General features: G+C 46.7%; 1 protein-coding gene across 2 annotated transcripts in view; it reads right to left on the bottom strand.

The window, feature by feature from the left end:
- LOC116940448 (dedicator of cytokinesis protein 1-like) overlaps nt 1-21376 on the bottom strand; it is a 337619-nt gene that overhangs the window by 252655 nt on the left and 63588 nt on the right. For both annotated transcript variants that reach the window (XM_032950283.2, XM_076065949.1), the window contains exons 21-22: nt 9317-9417; nt 3025-3159 (exon numbers count right to left, since the gene is read on the bottom strand). In XM_032950283.2, coding sequence (XP_032806174.1) covers nt 3025-3159; nt 9317-9417 — 236 coding nt within the window. The remainder of the gene's footprint in view (nt 1-3024; nt 3160-9316; nt 9418-21376) is intronic.

The following is a 21376-nucleotide window of genomic DNA, read 5'->3' as shown; positions in this document are numbered from 1 at the left end:
TGGAGGAAAAAAAAATGCTCAAGGTTTTCTGGAAAATGAGAACATAAGTGTGAATACGTCAGTGTGATTCAACGATAAGAACAATTGGCAGACACGATGGAGGCCGAGCAAGAAGGTATTTTCCGCAGTTTTTTAGTTTGGGTGAGGTATAGAATAGGGAGGGGGACATGAAAACGCACGCCCCACATGCATCAAAGACAGAATACATGTATGGTCACAGTGATAGCAATGTAAATCTCTGAAAACACATGCAAAATAGATAAGCAGACAATGTCTCCTGCATCAATCTGTCTCTCCACATGTTACTTATTAAACAGCTGACTCTAAGCCCCATCCACAGAGAGTCAAACCAAAATAAAACCGACACGTGTCCCCCTGCCCCCACCACTTAAGATGGGATCATCTGATGAGTGCGTGGCCCATGGAGGTTCCAAAAGCCACCACATCCTCAAAGAACCCACGGTAGCTGTATAATTACACGCGGCCCCTATCCACCCTGTCGCCCCGTGGAGAAATTGCCGCGATTCTGCCGAGACGAGTGCTCGTATCGCCGTGCGGAGATATCAGAACACTTGGGCGAGATGCCGCCAGCCCCTTCGGTGCCATCAGAATCAGAATCTTTATTTAGACTGTAGGAGGAACCCAATGAGCTATCTTCTTCCTCATCTTCCTCATCTTCTTCTTCTAGCGTATGGCAAGTATGTGCAAATCACATGTCCACGTTCAAGTCTTGTGAGCCATGCGACAGCTTCGGGAGTTGTCGCGACGAATACTGCTCAGTCCGCCGGAGAGAGCGCGGGCGTAGGACGATGCAGTTGTTCGCCATACGGATACCATTATCTAGTTCGGGTGGGCCGCGGTGACACTGTGGGTTGGCTTAAAGTCTTCACTTTCGGAGGGGAGGTGTGGGCACAGCGACCAGTTCCTGTTCGGAAACGGTTGATGGAGCACCGTAAGTTTTCTTGGCAGATCAAAGCAGTCCGGAGCAATGGTGGGGTCGATGAGCTATTTAGCTCTTTTTCACAAATGTCCAGTACGGGCGGGTCCATCACCATAGGGTCCCGCTTATTTAGCGAAATATAAGCAGGTTCCCCTCGCATGCCCCGACAAGAGCGAAGGGGCACGCGCAATGCAACGGTGGCATCCCAAGTCAAAGGCCAACGGATCCCACCAAATAGTGAAGCATTGCGGCATTATACATTTGTTGAAAGTAACCCAGCTGTGTATGTTGCATACACCGTCGCAGGTACAGGAGGAGACTAATTAGTTGTCCCAACAGAGTCGTGTGAAGCAGTGGTTGACCGGGATGTTCAGCATTTCAAAAGCAGCCACGGGAGTGGATAGAGGTAAGTCCAAGTGTCATCCAATTCCTTTCTTACTTACGTACGTTTGTTAGAACATCAGAATACATGGACAAACCCATAATATATATAGGGCGACAGCACTGCAGAACTCATACAGTGGAATCAAGAAACCAAATTGCAGTCAGTTCAGGAGGGTTTGGGGTCAGATGATGATTTCAGTGCGATCCACCAACCCCCCCCCCCTTCCAAAGCACTGGATGAGACGTTAACTACCACATGCGGCTAAATACACAAAAGCACATTTAAAAAATAAATTTCTGATATAAGGTATCAGTTTCATTTATTTATTACTCACCTCCTGAAAGCTGAAATTATAACTTCAAATTCTGACGTGTGTTAATTGTATTCGAAATTATAATAAACGCAAACTTTTAAATTATCAATAAACACAATGAAACACTTCATGTGGCTGTATTAATGTCATCTGTGTGAGAGAGAGCAAGAGAGTCAACGGTTTACTTACACAACTGGCTGTGGGCTGAAGCTTACGGAGATAACCCATTGGGCTGTGGAGCACGGCGATTCGAGGGGCTTCTGAGTTAAGGGTGCTCTGGTTCAAATCTAACCCCTACTGCCAATCAAACCTCAACCACGTAACGAGCACATCGCTGCACGAGCACTTAAGATAACACATTAATGAGCGAGGCGTTGTAATGGACAGTGAGTTTGGGCCAACAGTGTAATTAACATTTAATTACAATTCCCATTATGATTAAAATTCATAAACACGAGGTGTATCGTGCAGTCAAAAGTCAAAGCATCTCCAGGCGCAAATGAGTATCGCTAGGTCCGCACTCAAATGAGCGTGGAGCTGTGTTCACCTCAATTGCTGGCCCTGAGCCAATTTAAAAAAAATTCCACATTCCTACCGCAATGACAAATCTCTCCAATTGGACCACTGCTGCCGACTTCCCACAGAGTGATATTTTATTTTATTGACCTGTGGCAAGTGAACTATGCTTCTGTAATGGAGGGGACTGGTCCCCATCGTAAAATGTGGAATTGCTACGACTCGATATCTCGTGACTTCAAGCCAGGATAAGTGCTGCCCAATGGCTGTTTGAAGACACCTTGTATATGACGAGGATGTTTTGTGTTCAAATTGAATTGGTTCAGTTCAGAGACAAAAAGAGGCGCACGTGACTTAGAGGACATACAGAGCTTAAAGATATCATTCAAACTGGGCTTGGGCAACATGCGTTGCAAGAAGGGACGAGGGTCGATGGGGCAAGTGATGGAATGGCAGTCAGGGAATGGAACTCGTCTGAGATGACGTCAGCCTAGGAAATGTAGCGACGAGATCGGCTCGTGTGCGGGTGCCAGATTGTCAAGTCGCAGAACCGTGGGAGACGGCTTGGGGAGGCCAACATCCTAGCAGCGGTTAATCATGGCCGATGATGATTATTAAGTGTATGCACGCTCAAAAGGCACGAGTGAAGTTCATTTCCATTGGTGGCGCTAAGGAAGTGGAGGAAATTCCTCATTCCCGGTGTCAAGAGCGGTCTCCCTCGAGGATACGCGAAGCGTCTAACCCAAAGAGTCCGGCGTTATTTGAAGAAACAAAGCTCGTGCTTCAAACCGAGAATGACAAAACGTGAACGGTGTTCGCTCGCGTGTGGTGTTACCGACAGCCCGGCACCCGGCACGAATGGGTACGTACTGCACGAAGAGGATCCTCGACCGCACGATGAATTTGAAGACGTACTCCAGGGACTTCATGGCACGCAGCAGAGGGTCAGCGATGTCCTTGGCCTGCACGTTGTCCACATAGTACTTGAGCACCTTCGTGAGTTTCCTGAAACGGCACGACAGGGCTCATGGGCACTCGATCATCGGAGCCGGCGGGCATCCTCGCAATCGCTCATTGCTCTCACGGCCGCCATCATCGCTTGGCGTGTCATTGCCGTGCTCAGCACATCGCCATCGGCACCATCACTGTTAATTCAAAACTGCGGTCACGATTATTATTATCATCATGTACCACCCCACTCACATGGTCATTGAGAGTCAGGCTATCGGTCATTATTGGATGATTGGAAAAACGTAACGAGTCAAAGCATCTCTCCGCTGCGACTCCGCTTTGACTGAGTCGCTAATCTCTAAAGGTGTTCCCTTGCCAACGGTGTACATTCCACATTTCCAAGGGCACATGCCAGCCTCTAAAATAGGACCGATGTTGAACATTTCTAATTACCCAAATTATTATTCGCTATAGCAGTGCCAGTTTACGAGCTCATATCTCAATATATGAAAAATCTGAGTTAAAAGGTCTCCCGGATTTAAATGAGCATGGCAGATTCCTGATTTCTGTTGGCCTGGTTCAGCAGCACTAACCCCACATTCCCATGGCGAGGACTATGACCACATAGGAAACCACTCTGTTGAAAATGTCAACATGACCCTCAACAAACCTACAAAAAAAATCACTGCCCCTGAATAACAACAACGCTTTCCAAATTCTTGATCGCAAAATAAAAGAGGCAACTAATCTCAACAGGCTCCAAACAGGTCAAAGGCCACCGCATTGAATTGACCCGATAGATATTTTGCAATGGCCACACGTTTGCATTGAACAAGAATGGGCAAAATGACAAGGGGAGCATGATTTGCTGCTGTTGAGTGATTCAGACAGGCAAGATGAAGGGCCAGAGTTGACAGGCGGAGTTAAACAGAATGATCATGGTGCTTTACCAGCACAATCCCCGGGAATTACAAGGCTCAAGAAATTGGAAGCCAGCAAGCGGGTGACATTTCCGCAGCTGGCAAAGACGAGCTGTAAGCCGCCCACTTTGAAAACTTTCCGAGGATTAAGAATTAAATCTCCAACTAAGCCACGGAAATTGCAGCAAATGAAAAATATGTTTTTTGCATAGCAAGCATATGGCACCATTTCATTCGCACACTTGCATTTTGGTCACATTGTTACATCAGCAACCGAGTATAAAGGGACCAATTTATTGCACTGAATAAATAAAAGGGCCCATCACAAATCCAGTGTCCATATAACTTCATGATTGGAAATGTGGTTTTGGAAAACTGGAAGCTTAAGACAATTTATAGCCAATTGTTACAGGATAACACGGCTCTGCATACGCACAAGCAGACACGTAATTAGGTTGTTTGCTTGAAATATGAGCGGCAAACATGTTATTGACGCTGAAATATTCGCACACGCTGTGGTGTGTAGGTGTTCGAGTGAGGTAGTGTGTCGAGCATGAGGAAAATGAGCCACATCCGAGTCCACATTCTCATGATGAGGACTATTCTTTTCAGTGTTTACTTCTTGACAATGTGGAACTAGTTAGGTTTTTTTTTTCCTCAAAAAAGATGAGTTTAGCACTTAGACTAAAGCGACGGATTCGGCCAAACTATCCGAAACCTTCAACCACCTTGAACAGACATCAAAACCTGGAATCTCTTAATCTGTGTTAAAGAAGAAATATATAGTGTGTTTTGGGGACCTATTCCATCAGCCTGCGGGCCACGTTTAATTCCCTCATGTAATTTTTCACATCACGTGAACTTTAATTTAAAAATCCCCAGGTGCTCTTTGTTAAAAGAGTAGGGGCACCGACCCTGGTGTCATGGCTATTTATCCCACCGTGCAGCAATTAAATCTCGGGCCGGCTCTAATTCGCCAGCTGCCTGGGCCAAATCTCAAATACCAAGGCTCCCCCTCCCGTCCCCCTTGCCAAAAACGAGCGCGGGGAATGGAAGAGAGAGCGCTGGGTGGGAAGCGTCGAGGACACCACCGCCGCGCCTCAACGAGCGAGCGCCGGCATCTCCCGAGCAGCGAGCGCGGCGAGATGGAGGCACCGGCGCGCGCCACCGCTCGACGGGAACACGCGCGCGCGCCCGAGCCGGTTCGTGGCAAAGCTGCGAGGTCAGCCAGACTTCAAAGGTCAATAACCCCGCGAGAATGTTTTGAAAACTTCTCTGGTTATTTAAGCAAGACCATAATTAGCGAATCACTGCATAGCAGCTTTTCCAAGGATTGCTTATATTTAAATGAGGAATAAACGACCGTGTTGAAAAACTGCAGGCTAATTTGCTGGAACGAGGGGAGCCAATTAAAAATTTCATTTTAATGTGCTGCACTTTATTGCAGAATTCTGGGTCAATTAGATGAAACATCAGTCACATATTCCTTGTTAGTTTGTTGTGGGACATGTGTAGGTATACCAAAATGCCAGGCCACTCTTTGTCCAAGCACCGGGCCAAATATCTGATAAATTATCCACAATTAGCCGACGCGCGCAACGAAACAGGGTGCAAGCAGCCAGCTTTAACGTGGGCGAGTTCAGCAAGAAATGCAGCCCTGAGCCTCCCGCCGTCTCTCCCCAAGCGAACCTCAGGACTGTCCCCCTCGAGCTCGGCGAATCAATCGCATTGCCGCGCCAGCTGCTCTCCATCCTCTGTCAATTCATGGGTAAGGTGAACAGGGTCATCGTGGCCAATAGCACCAATGCCACCGCTCCGTCACTTCCTTAGTCCCGGCCCAATGCTGCACAGTCGACACCTGACCTCCAAGGTCAACCATCTGGCTTTAGGTCTTCCCCTTGGGTCACCGATCTGTGCGTGCCGACTAGGATGCCTGTGTCAGAAACGTTGCCGATTCCCGATTTCAAATTACTGACGTTCCGTTTACTGCATTTTTGTATGACGTCGTTGAGATACTCTCCAGTTTGTAATCGGGAGCTGGGTGATCATACGGGGAAAGAACACAAGCGCATGCAAGCGCATACGAGCACGGTTGGTGCCAAAAAAAAAGATCACTTTATTTTGCTTCTTTACCCAGGAAAGTCTCAGAGTCTCAAGGCTCCTTTATAGGAGGGCCCTGCAGATGAAGCGAGATGTTGGTGTCATGCCAATTGAGTGATTTGCAGGTCATGTTTAAGCATTTAGGATGTTTGGCCAATACCAGTTGAAATGTGTGGTTTATTCAAGCTATTCAAGGAATGCACTTGGCCTTCAAGCAGTGAGCAACTTGCGACATCAGAGACGAACGGCTCGCTACCCGTGGTGTTAATGGTCACCACACTGGACATGGAAATCGAAAGTCTTCGGTTCCATCACCTGGCATGGCAGTTGAAACAATGGGGTAAGTTTCTTAAATCCTCCCGCCTCTGCCGACCAACTCAGCTGTACAAATGGGTTCACCACAGTTAGCCAATCGGTCGGTCGCGTTTGATGGGGTAAAGTGTGGGCATCCCATCCTCTTCCAAGAACGTCTGGCCATAATGGAAGAGTAGGCCAAATAACCTCTAGGAGGAGCTCTCTGTAGTTATTCTCCAGTGGTGTCCCTTCCACCAACATTTGCGTGATCAGGCGATCTCAGGGGCTGCACCTTTAACCGATTAAACCCAATAATCGTGAAACATTGAATGGACCTTTTGGAACTGTGCAATGACCTTCCAAGCACAGTTGGCATTGCTGCCAGGAATGTGTTTTCATGCCGAGTGGCGAACAGGCACACACAGGGCGGGCGAAGCACCGAGGGCCACAGGTGCGCCTGTACACGCAGGCGTTCTAACACGGGCGTCACGAATTTGCGTTCGAACTGGAAAATCGACGACAAAATGTACCATCGCGGCCTACACCACGGATTGTCTCTAAACCTTGAATTTAAGTCGGTAATGACCGCTTTGGACTTTAAGTTGCTTCAAGAGATGTAAATAAAAACCTGCTGATATAAACTGTTATTTATTGTTGTGACGAATGAGCCTACGACTGAAATGGTGGGTTGCATTGGTGGAAGTTTACAAGCGCAAACAGAGACCTTCCACCTGAGTCATTATCCTTCGTGTCATGGAACACGCTTCTGCTGTGCACACAGAAAATCCAGAGGCTCGTTTTTTTTCCCCCTTCACAAACTTTTTCAAAACGAGTGATTAATATTTGTTGTTATTTTATTGTTGAGAAAGGGGGTTTGTTTAGTTTCATTGTTCTCTTTGTTTCCGTCCACATTGTTGCATTTTAAAAATTTGCTACCAACCAATAACAGCTCCCGGAGAGTTGCTTTAAACGTGGAGACAATATCGAGAATTGTTGTTGTTGTTACTGTTGTTATTTTTATGAACGTGGTAATTGTTGCGTGTGTTTCTATTTTACAAAGCACAAACAAACCGGGACCTAAGAAGTCTGTGACCTCGGGTTGCAAACCGCCGTGATTAATTGTGAGTTTTACAGCTGAATTCCAGCTTTGCTTTAATGTTAAATTGAAAAACTAGTGCACACCCGGTCCTGCTTGCACAAATGCATGTTGTTGATTATCACGTAGCCATGCGCAGCAGCAACAATGCATCAAATTACTACTGGAGATCAACTAATTAGTTCATTTCACATTTTAATTACCAATAAAAAAACACACAGAGGACTTAATTAGTTTGTGTCTCAGTCATTTGCATGCGCGCATCTGAGCTAACATCCGCCTGTATGCTTATATGTTTAGCGAAACAGTTCAAAATGTATTCAGAGCACAAGATTTGAAAATTCATCAAGGCTAACGCTCACAAGAGCTGATCAATATTCCATTGCAACTAATTTCATACAACAACGGCCACCACTTCGCCCCTAAGTTACGGCGACGTCGCCAGACCGAGTGCGCCAGGCTAGCTCCAATTTGAGATCACGTGAAGTGGATTAACCGACTGTGATGACTGACAGATACACCAACTGTGCTCCCCAATGCGCCAACGTTTTAGCTGCCCAGCGCTTTGCTCTTTGTGAGCGTCGCTCCTCTGCCCTCCATCGTCATTGGACCATGACTTTCTCAAAATGCCCAGCAGCGTCCTTCACGAATTTCTTCCACAGAGGCCGATCAATGTTGTGGCATGTGCATATTAAAGAGGCATGTGCATGTGTTAACATCAATGCAGACTCTCTACAGCTCTGACCTGAGCTCTCTACGGCTCTCAGCTGAGATTGCGGACAGAAAAAGGGAGCTAAATAGCCATGACATGAGCTTGCAAACAGATGAGCGGATTGGATATTGCACAGGAGGATTTGGTGCTGGGTGAACTTGCTAAGAAGTGGTACCGGCAATTTCAGGATCAGCCTGTTTGTGTGCGCAGGAAGTTTGTGAGAGATGCTAGTAATAATAATATAATAATTTAAATTCATGAAGTGCCCTCAAACAATCGTTCTCATGGCGCTAGTGGACAGCTGGCAGAGCTGTCTTCCAGCAACAACAGGGCGCAAAACTCACAACAAGCCAGTGTCTAGCAGAAAAGATGCAGCGGGTTGGCATAATGGTACATGGGCAATTCACCATGCTCTGTTAACTCATGGCACCTGGGGAATACCCTATGCCACCCTATGGGCGAGCCCTTGCTACTCCAAATTACAAAGTGCACCAAGCCTGCTACATATGCCACGGTGATGTCACCATCACTTAGTGCCGAATGGCGTCTGGTCTTGTTGTTTTAAAATCAAAGACAGTGTGCTCATGCATGCGTGTGTGCGTGTGTGCCAGTGGTGGTGTAGCGGTTAGCGCTACGCTGCGCTATGAACCTGGCGACTCGAGTTCCATTCCCGCTCACGCCCAACAACAGTGACGATTATCTGAACCGGCTCTGGGCCTGCCCTAGGTAGACTCAGCCTCAAATGAGTACCTGGTGCGGTGTGTAAACATTGCCACTGGACCCTACTGGGCAGTTGAAGGCAGTCGCCCTCCAACAACAACGAGCGGAGCACCGTGCAGCTAAAACACAGCAAGTTGGTGCATTTTCTAGTCATCTCAGCAACCTATGGCACCCGGATATGTCCCGTGACCTCCTGCTTGTGAGCTTTGAACATTTCACGTGGCCTCAGAGTGCACATAGCCTAACACAAGTGCCGCGGTAATGTCACCGCCACTTAGTGGCAAATGACGTTTGTTGTAGTATGGGTGTGCGTGCTTGTGTATGTGTATAGATCAGCATGTGTGTGCGTTCGTGCCCGTGCATACTTACGCGTAGGCCAGCGTGGCGCTGAAGTGCTGCGAGATGTAGGCCTCCAGCACGGGGTGAAAATGCTGGAACTTGCGATCTGCGATGAGTCCTATTATGAAGATCTGCGGGGATCACAGATGGCACACGCACAGACAGACGTGTCAAATCATCATTATGTGCCCAGTCGCATGAGGGGGCGGTGTTGCTCTCATCATCGTACATGCCTTTTGTGAGATATGACAAACTACCACCTTGGCACTCAATTTTGGGCTGAGTAACACCTAAGAGAGACCAGCTCAGGGCAGAGTTATAGGCTTCCAAATTCATGCATAGGCAGGGTTGTGGCACAGTTGTTGCAATTAAAACTAAGTATTTATTATCGCGTTACTTTTTCTGTACACGTACAAAGATCTCTCCAATATACTTAATATACTGACTGGTAAAGCAAAAATCTGCTACAGGCAGAGGTACGCAGCACTTTGCCCAGCTGCTGCCTTTGTCTCACACGACGGCCGAGTGTTCTTTTGCGAAACAATAATTATATTTTGACTTAAAACTAATTAGATTTGATCGTGTTTGTTTACCGCGGAAAGCCTCACCGAGCCTGGGTTCCTGCCAAGTTTTAGAAGCAGTCGTGTGACGATTGCGGTGCTGTGTATATTCCAAATTAGCAACTTGCGGGTATTTGTTTTTTTATTTGGACCGTGACCCCTGGCACGCAATGGCCTACTCTTGCGAATGACACCGCGGGATCGTTAACGTCCACGGTGAAGCAGACCGGCGTGTGGCGTTTGTGCTGTTAACACGCACGCCGGATTAATCCTGGTGGCCGCTGGATTGGAACCGTGGGACTCTGCAACAAACGGCAAATCGAGTTACCGCTCGGCCGTGTCACCGCCAAAACTCTGCGGTTGTGTCACCGGGAAAACTTCACTCGGCTTCAAGCCTGGGTCTCAATCGTGCTCTCTCTGTGGTTGTCCAATGAGGAGACTGGCCTCTGACATAAGCATGACGTGTGGGCACCAACAGGCATGAGCAGTGCGCTCTCTTGAGAAGGGAGGAGGGGGGGGGCTTTGATTTTTTGCTTCAGGAAGTCTGGCCAAATCCTTATCCGTTCTTTGGGAAGAGGGAAGAGCCTAAAGTAGCCTGAATAAAACCTGGACAATGCAAAGGGATAACACAAGTGAGGCGATAACTCCACGCAGCTGGGGAGGAAGCCTACTTGCTCTACTGGGTGACATGCTTGAATATCCAGCACGGGTGGTTTGCATCAGCCTAGCTGGGGGGGGGAGGTGGGGGCTGCAATAGGCATTCATTCCGGCCGCTCCGGACCCTGCGAGGATTCAGAATCGAGCCTGGCACGCCGGCGTCGGAGCGCCGCAGGCCACCTTCATCTCGCCGCACCCGACGGCTGCAGAGCCGCGAGCACAGACTCAAGGGACCGTGGGGGTCAATTTTTCACGAGGTTATTGGACAATCAAGCAGGCAAATTCATCACCGAAAACCCCCCCACGGGGTAAGGGGGGTGAAATCGACCGGCTGCAAATACCTTCGGCACCTGCCCACGCCCCTGCTGGCCTCTTTACGAACGCGGCAGCGCGCACAATGGCGCGCCCGCAACGTACGCGTGCGGGCGATTGACGCGACTGGAATTCCGCTTTGACTATCGAGAAATTTGCGGCTAAGCCGTGGACCTGGGACGACGAGCACGGCCGGGTGGCGATGGCGCTCCGGTGCTCGGCTCGACCGCGAGGAAGGCCGAGTGCAAATTCCAGCGGAGGGTTTCGCTCGGCCTGTAATCCTCTTGGCGGTGACAACGCGATCACCACTTTATGGTGGCAGTGGTTGTTATTTGGATCTACGGGCGCCTGTCATGGGAATGTGGAATTTCGGGGATGTCCCTCTTCATTATATTTTTGTTCCATGCCATTTGAGCTCTCAGAACAAAATGGCGGAAACCCCAGCGAGCAGCACGTGTTAAGGGAACGGCCCGCGGAAGAGGTTTTTGGCAGCAAGTTCTCCTGAGACATCCTTCAAGTGACTTTGTTACCCTTTACCCAACAGAGGGTGCATTTTTGGACTCTGCAATGAGATTGCTGCACGGCGATTGTCAAATGTTTTTCAATTCTCACAACAATAAATTTGCAAAATCAAGCGGGAAAAACAAATGCATGTGCCGACTTATTTTGCGGGGTCAATGGTTATGAGGTGCCACTTCAATTCCCCGAGCTCGAAGCCACCGCCAATCTGAAGTTGCCAACGCCGATGAAGTCTGCGCCGCTTGCCCGCATGAACAGGCAAACACTTTGGGCTATTGCCCATTGGCGGTTTTATCCCAGCCACGCTTTATTCTGACTTTACTACCCGCATCATGATAAGACCCCAGAAATGTTTATGGAGAACTCTCAAGCAAGCAACGTATCGTCGCATCGTGCCGAAGACCAGCCCCTGCAAGACGCCATTACAAACCACTTATGATGTCACTCGAAAAAGGCTTTCTCACCCACCACAATGGGGTGCGCGCTTGTGCAGTGTAATGTGTTTGTTAAATGGCAATCAAACTAAATTTGTATTCATTACAACTGGAATAATCCGAAATATAAAAAAAACATTTTGATATTGTTGACTAACACTGTCCGCATAGGATATAGCTTCACCGCGCCCGTTTGGATTCGAGTTATTATTGATGACGTCATCACGGCGTCACACAGCCCTAGAGGGTGATGTGTGCACGGAGAAGCCAGCGGCGTTATACAATGGACGATGACGTCATGCGTACCAGATTTAAATATAAGCCAATGAGGAACCCAACGTCCAGACGATTCTACCAAAAAAACCGGAGTCAATCTTCCAAAAGATTTTGGTCCCGACTGGTTTGTATTTGATGTTATTTTTAAAAAAAATTGTCCTTGCCAAGAGAAACGCGTTTGTTTTTATGCTTGTTTTCGACATCCAATTAGGGAGATGTACTGTGTGATGGATAGATGCTTGCCCATCATATATTCATTGGTAAATTGGCTCAGATCATCGACTCAATAGCCCAGAGAACGTGATCTAATCATAGGTGACTGAACTTCATATACTTCAAAAAGGCTTTTGATAGAATCTGGCAGAAGGATATGGCAAGTTTAGAAAATGTATGGCATCCCCAAAAGAGTTGATCAAGAAAACATAAAACATCTAAGGCAAGTTGATGAGTTCAGCGAACAAAGCCAAGAAGGCTGATGGAATGGAATGAGACAAGGATGTATGAGTGAGACAACACGCGCACTGTCACCAGACTTGTTCCACTGTACACGTGAGATGCTGCAATGACTCGAACACAGAGATGCAACGGTCGTCACACGCTGGACAGCAGGGGGATGGAGTAAGCTTGGAGTGTGGGATGATATTGGGCTCATAGCAATGTCCAAAAACGGTCTGCAGAGAACAACCAAGAAGGCAGACCGGGAAAGCGGAACATCTGAAATGAAGATCAATTTGGGAGAAAAAAAACATATCTATTGGAAGGGACATGGGGAAGAGGTAATATCCAAGTCAGAGAAGATGACATGAGCATAAACATAAAACTCTGTACTTTAGGAGGACTACTCCCGAAAAATGGGCATTACAACGACGACAAAACTATATCGAAGGAGCTGCTGCTGCTGCATTTAGAATACATCACAAGATCTACAAGGACTCAAGACAGTGAGATTAAAATGAAACTAGCAGCACACGAGACATGGGTCACACTTTTGCTGGAGTGTGACAAAGGCAAGAGAACAAAAATAAAAATGAAAAGAAAACCAAGAGCAAAAAATAACACTACTACTACGACTACAGAAGATTTATGAAAGATGACCGAAAAGCATTGGACACACTATCAGTTGCCCTTCAAAGGACGCCACACGTGGCAAAACATACCACACCACAAAAGATAACACACCGCAAAACATAGCACACCGCAAGGATTGAGAAAGAGGAAGACAGAGGATGTGTTGGACAGACAAGCTTAGGGATGGCACACGACAAAAAGGGGTTAAAAATCTGATCAAAGCCTTGAACCGCGGTCAAAACAGAAAACAGTGAAAACAATTAATTAGTCTCCATCGTTAAGCAGAAGAGCCAACTGCAACTTCAAACTCTCACGCAGCATCTCGGCAGTGCCAGCTCCAGCTGTACCGCCGATTTAACCGATACACAGCATGGGAACTTTGTGGCCAGGAGTTGGCCCAAAAAACCCATCCCAAGCCTCTGTGAGTGCAAGGAGAGGCTGGGGAGGCAGAAGGTGGCAAGGCTCAAGCAACGGGACGCACACACTGCTATCAGTCTTGTTTTGGGTCCAAGATAAACCTTTGGTTTTATGGTTATGCATATATATAGGTCTATGCTGTTGGTGCTTATGAGGTAGAAACACAAGTAACCAACAGAGGGGGTTTTTAATTATTTTTGTAATATTTTGTACCTTATCAAGAAATGCATATATAACGAATGACCATTCATCTTGCATTATCGTGATTAAATTAGTGTTAATTTGACGGGAACATTTATATTAAACATGATTACAACTTTCCTCGTATTGTTAAGCTGTTGTATGTTTACTATACAAATGCCCGGACCATGGGACAACATATTAGCCACCCTTGGGTCTCTCACCTCGATTAAAATAACGAACCTTACTGATTAATACATTTGTTCGCGTTAGTAAGACTAGGTTTGGAATCTCTTGGGTGATTAATTTGGGAGAGTCGTTATTGTCTTCACTTTTCATCAAGGGCACACACCTCACCGATCGATCAGAACTCAGCACGGAAGATGAAATCCGAAGCATTTCAGTGCACAGCGGAGAGATGGCGAGCCTTTGATGACGACCGCAAACAGCCAGCCAAGTGGACACAGCGATACACGAGACTACACGCAGAGAAATTAATTCCCCTTTTAGCTATACGGAACCGTAGGCGGCAACTTACGTGAGCGAGCACCGATTACAACAGCCAGGTGTAGCACCCGAGGGGACGGTGTGACGAGAAGCAGGCTAAACCCAACCACCGGTGTCGCCACAGTGCGGATGGTTACATACCCACACCAGGTACTCATTTGAGGTCGAGTCGACCTAGGGGGTGCCCAGGACCAGTTCGGATAATCGTCACTGTTGGTCGTGAGCGGGAATCAGACCCGGGTCACGGGGTTCGTCGTACGGCGCATTAGCCACTTCAGTGCCGTTCCCCATACACACACACACACATGTAACTAACATGTAAACAACACAAGATGGGAAAAAGTTCATTAAATTAACAATATTGAAAAATGTTACTTCTCAGTAAATGTTGTGCCACTGATATTAGTTTTCAGTAGCAACTCCAAGCTCAATTCTCACATTTAAAGGGTTTTCAAGTCAAATAAGCACGCACACGCTAATGACGTGACAATGTCCGAGTCAAAACGCTGGAGACTGGGTCGACGGATCAAACGGAGGCCACAACCACAGCACCATCCTCGATCGGTATCGCTACACATTCCAATGATGAATATTGTCCTAATATTGATCATCCAAAAAACAATGTAACAGCTGCTTTACAGAAGCAACTGTCCCCAAATAATGACAACCTCAGAACCACCAGGCAAGATCAATGCACCAGCACTGCTTTATTTTTTTTACCAATTCCATTAATAGCAGAGGACTGCCAAGCTCTGCTGCCCAGCTACCTCCCAATGCACTTGTCTCTGCTGCACTTCCTACAACCCAGAATGAGCGAGGCAACAGGGCACGCACCTAGAGCCTCTGCCGCCGCTGTTGTTTCTCTGGGCACGTCCACCGATCCCGAGAACCCGTGACTCCAGCCACTCCCTCAATCCCGCGAAAGCCAGTGACTAATAACAGCCATCGGTCTTGCACCGTCCACCACCTTTAACGACGTGGCCTTAATGAGCAGCACTCACAGGTCACTCGCCCGTGCATGGGTTACGCACTTCTTTATTTGCGACGCGCCTTGCATTCTAAATCTGACCTGCGGCGACGCACCGTGCACGTACGCATGTTGAACTTCTTTCGCACCGTACGTGGCCAACCGTGCCAATCAGAGGTGCCGGGGAAGGACAACAAACTACACACGAAAAGCAGCTCTAAAGAAATTAGTCTCCGACCGAGATGTACGTGTGTGTGCACCACCTCGCATCGGCACCATCCCGCGGACACACGGGCAACACTCGATCTTGGTTTGCACCCTGCTGACGAGACTCGGAAAGTCAAAATTGGCCCAGAGTTCAACTAGTTGAAGAAATGCTGTAGGAAAATATGGGTAGAGAAGGTTCAGAAGCTGACAGGCCAATATGGTAATTTGCTTTATTCTGATGCGGTAAAAAACAAATACCTTGTTTGTTTATAACTAAATTACACGCCAAAGTCCACCACAACAAAATACATCGAGACATTCAAAAGTCAAGTCAAAGTGACTCCTGGGTCAACCGAACATTGGCCACTGCAAAAGTCAAAATTCCACATTCCTATGGTTGAGACCAGTCTATTCATAGCTAACGGTCGGGTTTCTTATCACCCAAGAAAAAAATCGCGATGATGGGTTGAGTTGACCCCCAACCTGGGATTTGCTTGCCACCTTCCCATTAGGAGTCAAGTGCTCTAACCACAGAGCCGCTCGGCAGATATAAGACACTGCGAGCGTAAACGTCCTCACGGCACTTTGTTTGGCGAGTCACCCGGTCAAGCGCAGGCACGGTTAATATTTGCGCGTGCATCGCCGTCATAAATCAGCCGCTCATACAAGACCCGGCGCGCATCGGGCAGTAACTCTCCGGCAGCTTACGGTGCATTCTGCCGTCACAGGTGACGGATGGCTTTTCAATCCAATTACTCCGCGCCGCACTGATTACATTTATTCATCAGACAAACAGGTGATTTACCACGGTCGCTGGCGCTCGCGGGAGACACCGCCCCTCGAGCGGGCGGTCGCAGGACCGCCCGGCTTAGGAAGTGCCCCAGCAATCTTGGCCAAGATCGGCGAGGAGTAAAATCGTCGGCCTCGTTTCAGATTTCCCCCATGGCGCTGTCCGCTGAGTTGACGGCGCATCGCGGTGCTGTACAAAGTCCCGGTGTCTCCATGCTCCAACGAGCGTGGAGCATCGCTCATACCCTTTGGCAGCCCTAAGCCAGCAGTGGCAATTCCACGTCCCTATGGTTATAAACAATCTCTCCATGACATAATCAACGTAGCGCTTTTGTCAACGCTGGTGGGACAATGAGCGGAGCCGAGACAAGAGTGAGATCTGAGCGTGAATAAAATCATCTTACTGCAGCGTTTTGAGGGTGAAAGGATTGATATACATCATAGTCATTGGGGCTATCCAACTTGTAAACATGCAGCCATCAAACTACCCAATACAGTGGCTACTTGAACCCAGCGAAATGTGTTCATGCATATCAAGAGTGGTAAGCTTCCATAAATTGTTCTTGATGTTCTGCGGTGTTGCCAATATGCCCCAGACCACTTTTCTGCTACAAATGTTTAACTTAAGTCCTTATTACCACCTTCATCACACTCCCCAGAACGACTTCATAATTCGTGATATTTGCAGACAAAGTACAGCCACCGGGTGAATCCGACTCAGATGTATGCGTCTGAAAAGAACATTAAAAATTCAAATCCCACAGGATCAAGAGCTTAAATTATGTACTGGTGCTGAAGCTCAAATCTGTCCAACCAGATCCACTTTTGTGGTTTACCATCCCGGTCAGGTGGCACTGTGGTAGAGAACTCAATTCACCTTTGTCAAGTCAACATATGGAGAGAGTGGCTACACCACGGGATTGAGGAATTTCTACCAATGGCTCAAGAGTGATTAACAATAGGCGACTCTCATTTGCCGAGGGAAACAATGTGACTTGACTTTAAAATGTATGCAATTGACAATCACTGAATTGTGTATCAAATTTACAGAATACAAAACAAAACCTAAACGCAAAAAAAAACGCATTTTCCATGCAAGTCACCTCCAACCTGCACTGCGGCACAACGGTAACGATTTGGCACGAATAAAATGCATCACCGCCTCCAGCGACTCGTCCGCCAGATCAACCTGTTTTCCACTTCCACATAGCCGAAGCATGTCATTTCACCGTTTAATGGGCGGGACACCTTTCACGACGCCAGAGATGACAGCAGCGATACAAGTGAGCCGCAGGGCGCCGTCAAGCCAAGGCCGCCGCGGGGGGCTAATGTGTCACAAGCAGGGATACATGCTCGTGACCGGGGAGCATTTTGGAAGGGTTTATCAACGACGGATGTGGGTTCAGCCGCACACCGCATGTCGTGTAATTATGTTTTCATGGTGCGCTTCTGTGCGTCGCTTTGTTGCCCCAAGCATTGGCTGAACCTCACGCATTATCAATGGTTTACCGCAGGGCTTTGTGGATTTCAGGGTGGCAGGATGGGGAGGGGTGTTTGTGGGAAACATGGCCCTCAAAAAGAGTGTGCTTAGGAAGTGAGTGAATGGAGAGTGGAAAGGAAGCATTTAGTCTGGTGGGACTGTGGATAAAATGCTCGACTTGCAGTCAGAACGTCGCAGGTTCAAATCCAAGGTTCAAATAAAAAAAAACATCCAAGGTTCAAATAAAAAAAACATCCAAGGTTCAAATCCAGGTTCAAATCTAAGGCCCTTGAACGACTTGGCCCATCTTCTCTCCCGGGTCAAATGGTCCTGCCCAATGGTTATTTAATTTAGTGAGAAGCTGATGCCTGCCATGGGAATGTGGAATCTCCACAACTGGTCCAAGGCCAACAATGGGAGTGAGCATCACTTCACGCTTCTGTGGATGGAGAGACAATGATTTAACTCTTAATTTTAATAGGGTCCTTGATTATCATTTTAAAAGGTGACTGGCGTACAACATGACCACTAATGTCTCACAATGACAAATGTCACAGTGCTAAGAGTGCCATCTTAACGCCTGATGAAAAACTAAGAGCGTATAAGCAAACTAATTGCATTAGTGCAGGCAGAACACTGTTCCTGCCAAATGAACGTTGATGGGAAGTAAGGAAACGTCATCTTAAAGTGACAATTTGTTGAACTGAAAAGACATTTTCTTTGAAACAAACATTGGCTACAGTTGGTCGGTTAGACACTGAAAAGCAAAGTATATAGGCAACCTTCCAAAAGGCTGTCTCTCGTATATTTAATACATTTCCGCATCGTGGTGCCGGCAAAAAAAACATAACTAGGTGGGGACTTTATTTATTTTTTTGCCATTTCATTTGGGCCACATGCCGGTGATAAATCAAGCGTGATTTTGCACACGGCACAGCTGTGCGTTAGGCCCCACTCACTAAGATGGATGCTTTAATACCGGATCTGTTGCCACTTGGTTTTTGAGCTAAAAACTATATTGAAGATATAATTTTGTGTTTCCTGCACAGGGGACCTGGGGACAGAATACAAACTCACAAAATATGACATGGTGCCATCTCAATAAATCGACACTCGCATTTTCAAGGTGTGCATACGCAGCACACAAACACAAAGACACACATATCCCTCTTCAGTCAATGAAATTGATTATCACCTTGGAAAAGTTCCATTTGCCTACCCTGTCCTATTCACCAACACAGCCAGGTGGCATTGTAACAATCGGATACGTGTATTTCAGAATTCGATTCGCAAGTGGACTCATCCCATCATTCCACCAGGGTGGATAAAACGAAGACCACTTTGGGGGAAGTCGACAGTGGGCGTACTATGGAGAGACTATCCATATTCTTGGTTCTTTCGGTAAAGGCACGTAGGAAGAACCAAGAATATGAATCCCTGCAGTCACGAAAGCTTTAAATCAAGACTATCCATACTTACGAAATATGTAAAAGGTTTCAATCACTGGCTCAGATCCGCCGTGAGAGATGAGCATCACCCAATGCTGACAATACCCCGGGTCACCCACTTATCCGGCATGGCCTCTGGGAATCTTACGTTAGATTTTCAGGAAAGCCCTGCTTTGCAGTGTTTGGTCAATTAATTAATGAGCATTTGGCATGTGTGGGGGAAATGCTGAAAAAAATAAGTAAATTTATGCACATGAGCGGATAACACTAAAAGATCGTGCACACAGGTCAGAAACATATTATTAAAGACCACAGCAGAGCATGAGAATTGCAGCTTTACAGATAATCCTGGGATGTGAACATTACATCCCTGATTTAAATTAAAAACCAATGAATATTTTTTTTTAATATTTGACCATAATTTTCTATTACATTTTCAGGGACTTGCAATGATCAACTTGCAATGTCACATGTAGGGGGACAGTTCAGAATCAAACGAATGACCTAAAAATAAAACAGCAATAATAAGGCCAATATCTGTGAAAGATAAAAATGTTCCTTTTGCGTTTACAAATCAAGATCAAAGAGCATCGTAATGTAAAATATATATTTATTTTTGTTTATTTAATGAACAATTACAGGCTGTCCTCGACTTACGAACGAGTTCCTATCCTGAGAAACGTTCGCAAGTCCATTTGCTCGTATCTCGGAACTCAATATTCAATCGTACACACGGTCAGTGTTATAAAATGTGTTACGGTTCAATAAAGAGAAGGACCGTTAAGCTCATAACAAGAAATATTGCAACATTTGCATGTAATACTGTAATGAATCCTGTCTTGTAGATAAAACAGAAAATTAAGTAACATGAAAAGAAAGAAATCAGTTTTATTTCACTTACCTTGAATGAAATGGTGCACTGTCGTTGTACATTATGCGAGACGCTGGGAATCATCACGTCACGCAGAGGGTTGCCCCGCCGAACAAAATAGTTCCGCGGTACGGTTCATAAGACGTGACCAAACGTTCACAATTTGGATGGTTACAACAACAATAACATCTTATGGCGGTTCGTTCGTAAGTGCGGCTGTTCGTAAGTTGAACTAGCTAGCAATCTCGGGGACTGCCTGTATATCTCGATCGTGCTGTTGAAAAACAAACTTTTGGAACTCCTTCAGGCAGGAGGATGACACCACGATAACTTCAGCACTCCCCCGTGCCCCTCTACCTACACCACACAGGACTGCTTCGCACAAGTTAAGCAATGGTTTGTCAGTAAACCAATCTGGTTACTGGTGTCAGCCCTCAGTCGGATTGAGCTGACATAAGTAAAAAAAAAAAAACTCAATTGTAAATGACGTGCAATGTTTGAGTAGCCATTTGGCGACTGTGCTGAAGCAATTAACTCTCGACTTGAGAGAAGGGATGACAGCGGGATTCGAACTCAGGTGTCCCCACTTTTGTGGCTCAGTGCTCCAACGGCCGTTCACCCCGCCATAACCCCTCCGCAGCCACCACATAGCTGGGACTGCTTAATGTTACACAGGGGCTACGTTGTATTGTGATTGGGCTATTACTGGTGTGTCAGTGTTTTATTGTTATGACATTTTTTTCTTACCTCTGATGTACAGCGCTTTGTGATTAGCAATTTGAAAGGTGCTTTATAACACTGAGTTTATTATTATTATAAACAGTTGCTGTGTTGACGGTGTGTGCTAGTTCTATATTTTACAGGGATTGTAATGACTATCTGCCAGACAGAAAAAATTTACCTCCGCTCGTGTTACTCTGCGGTGGGATTTGCATTTATAAATAAAGCAGGGAACGATTTTCACAAAATGCATTGTCAAGAGAACACATGTGTACACTGCTTTGAAATGCACGGTGGGTTAAACCAGTCTCATAAGTGAGGCTCGCTGAGAATTTCTTCTGGTCCCTCAAGATGAAATAATCGCTGCTAAAATAAACAACACACGGATGGGCCAAGTGAATATCAATTACCTGCAACTGCGCATCGTTCAGCGAGTGCACCAAAGCGCCACAATGCAAAGCGAATGGAAAAATAATTGAAAGTAAAGTTTGGCAGAAGAGAGTTTAGAATGCAACTAATAAGGTCATGTATCGTGTGAGGAGCCAGCCGCGATCCTATTCTAGCCAGTTTGAATGCGCAAGCAGCGTATGTGGTACATCGCAACGGATAAGCGTTACAGTGGCACGCGCGTACACGCACATACACGCGCTCGCATACACAGACACTATTACCAAGACA

Source organism: Petromyzon marinus, chromosome 9 (genome assembly GCF_048934315.1).
Source record: "Petromyzon marinus isolate PM22_M1 ecotype Great Lakes invasive population chromosome 9, UKy_Petmar_22M1.pri1.0, whole genome shotgun sequence".
NCBI lineage: Eukaryota > Metazoa > Chordata > Hyperoartia > Petromyzontiformes > Petromyzontidae > Petromyzon > Petromyzon marinus.
This window is presented reverse-complemented; position numbering and strand designations above follow the sequence as displayed.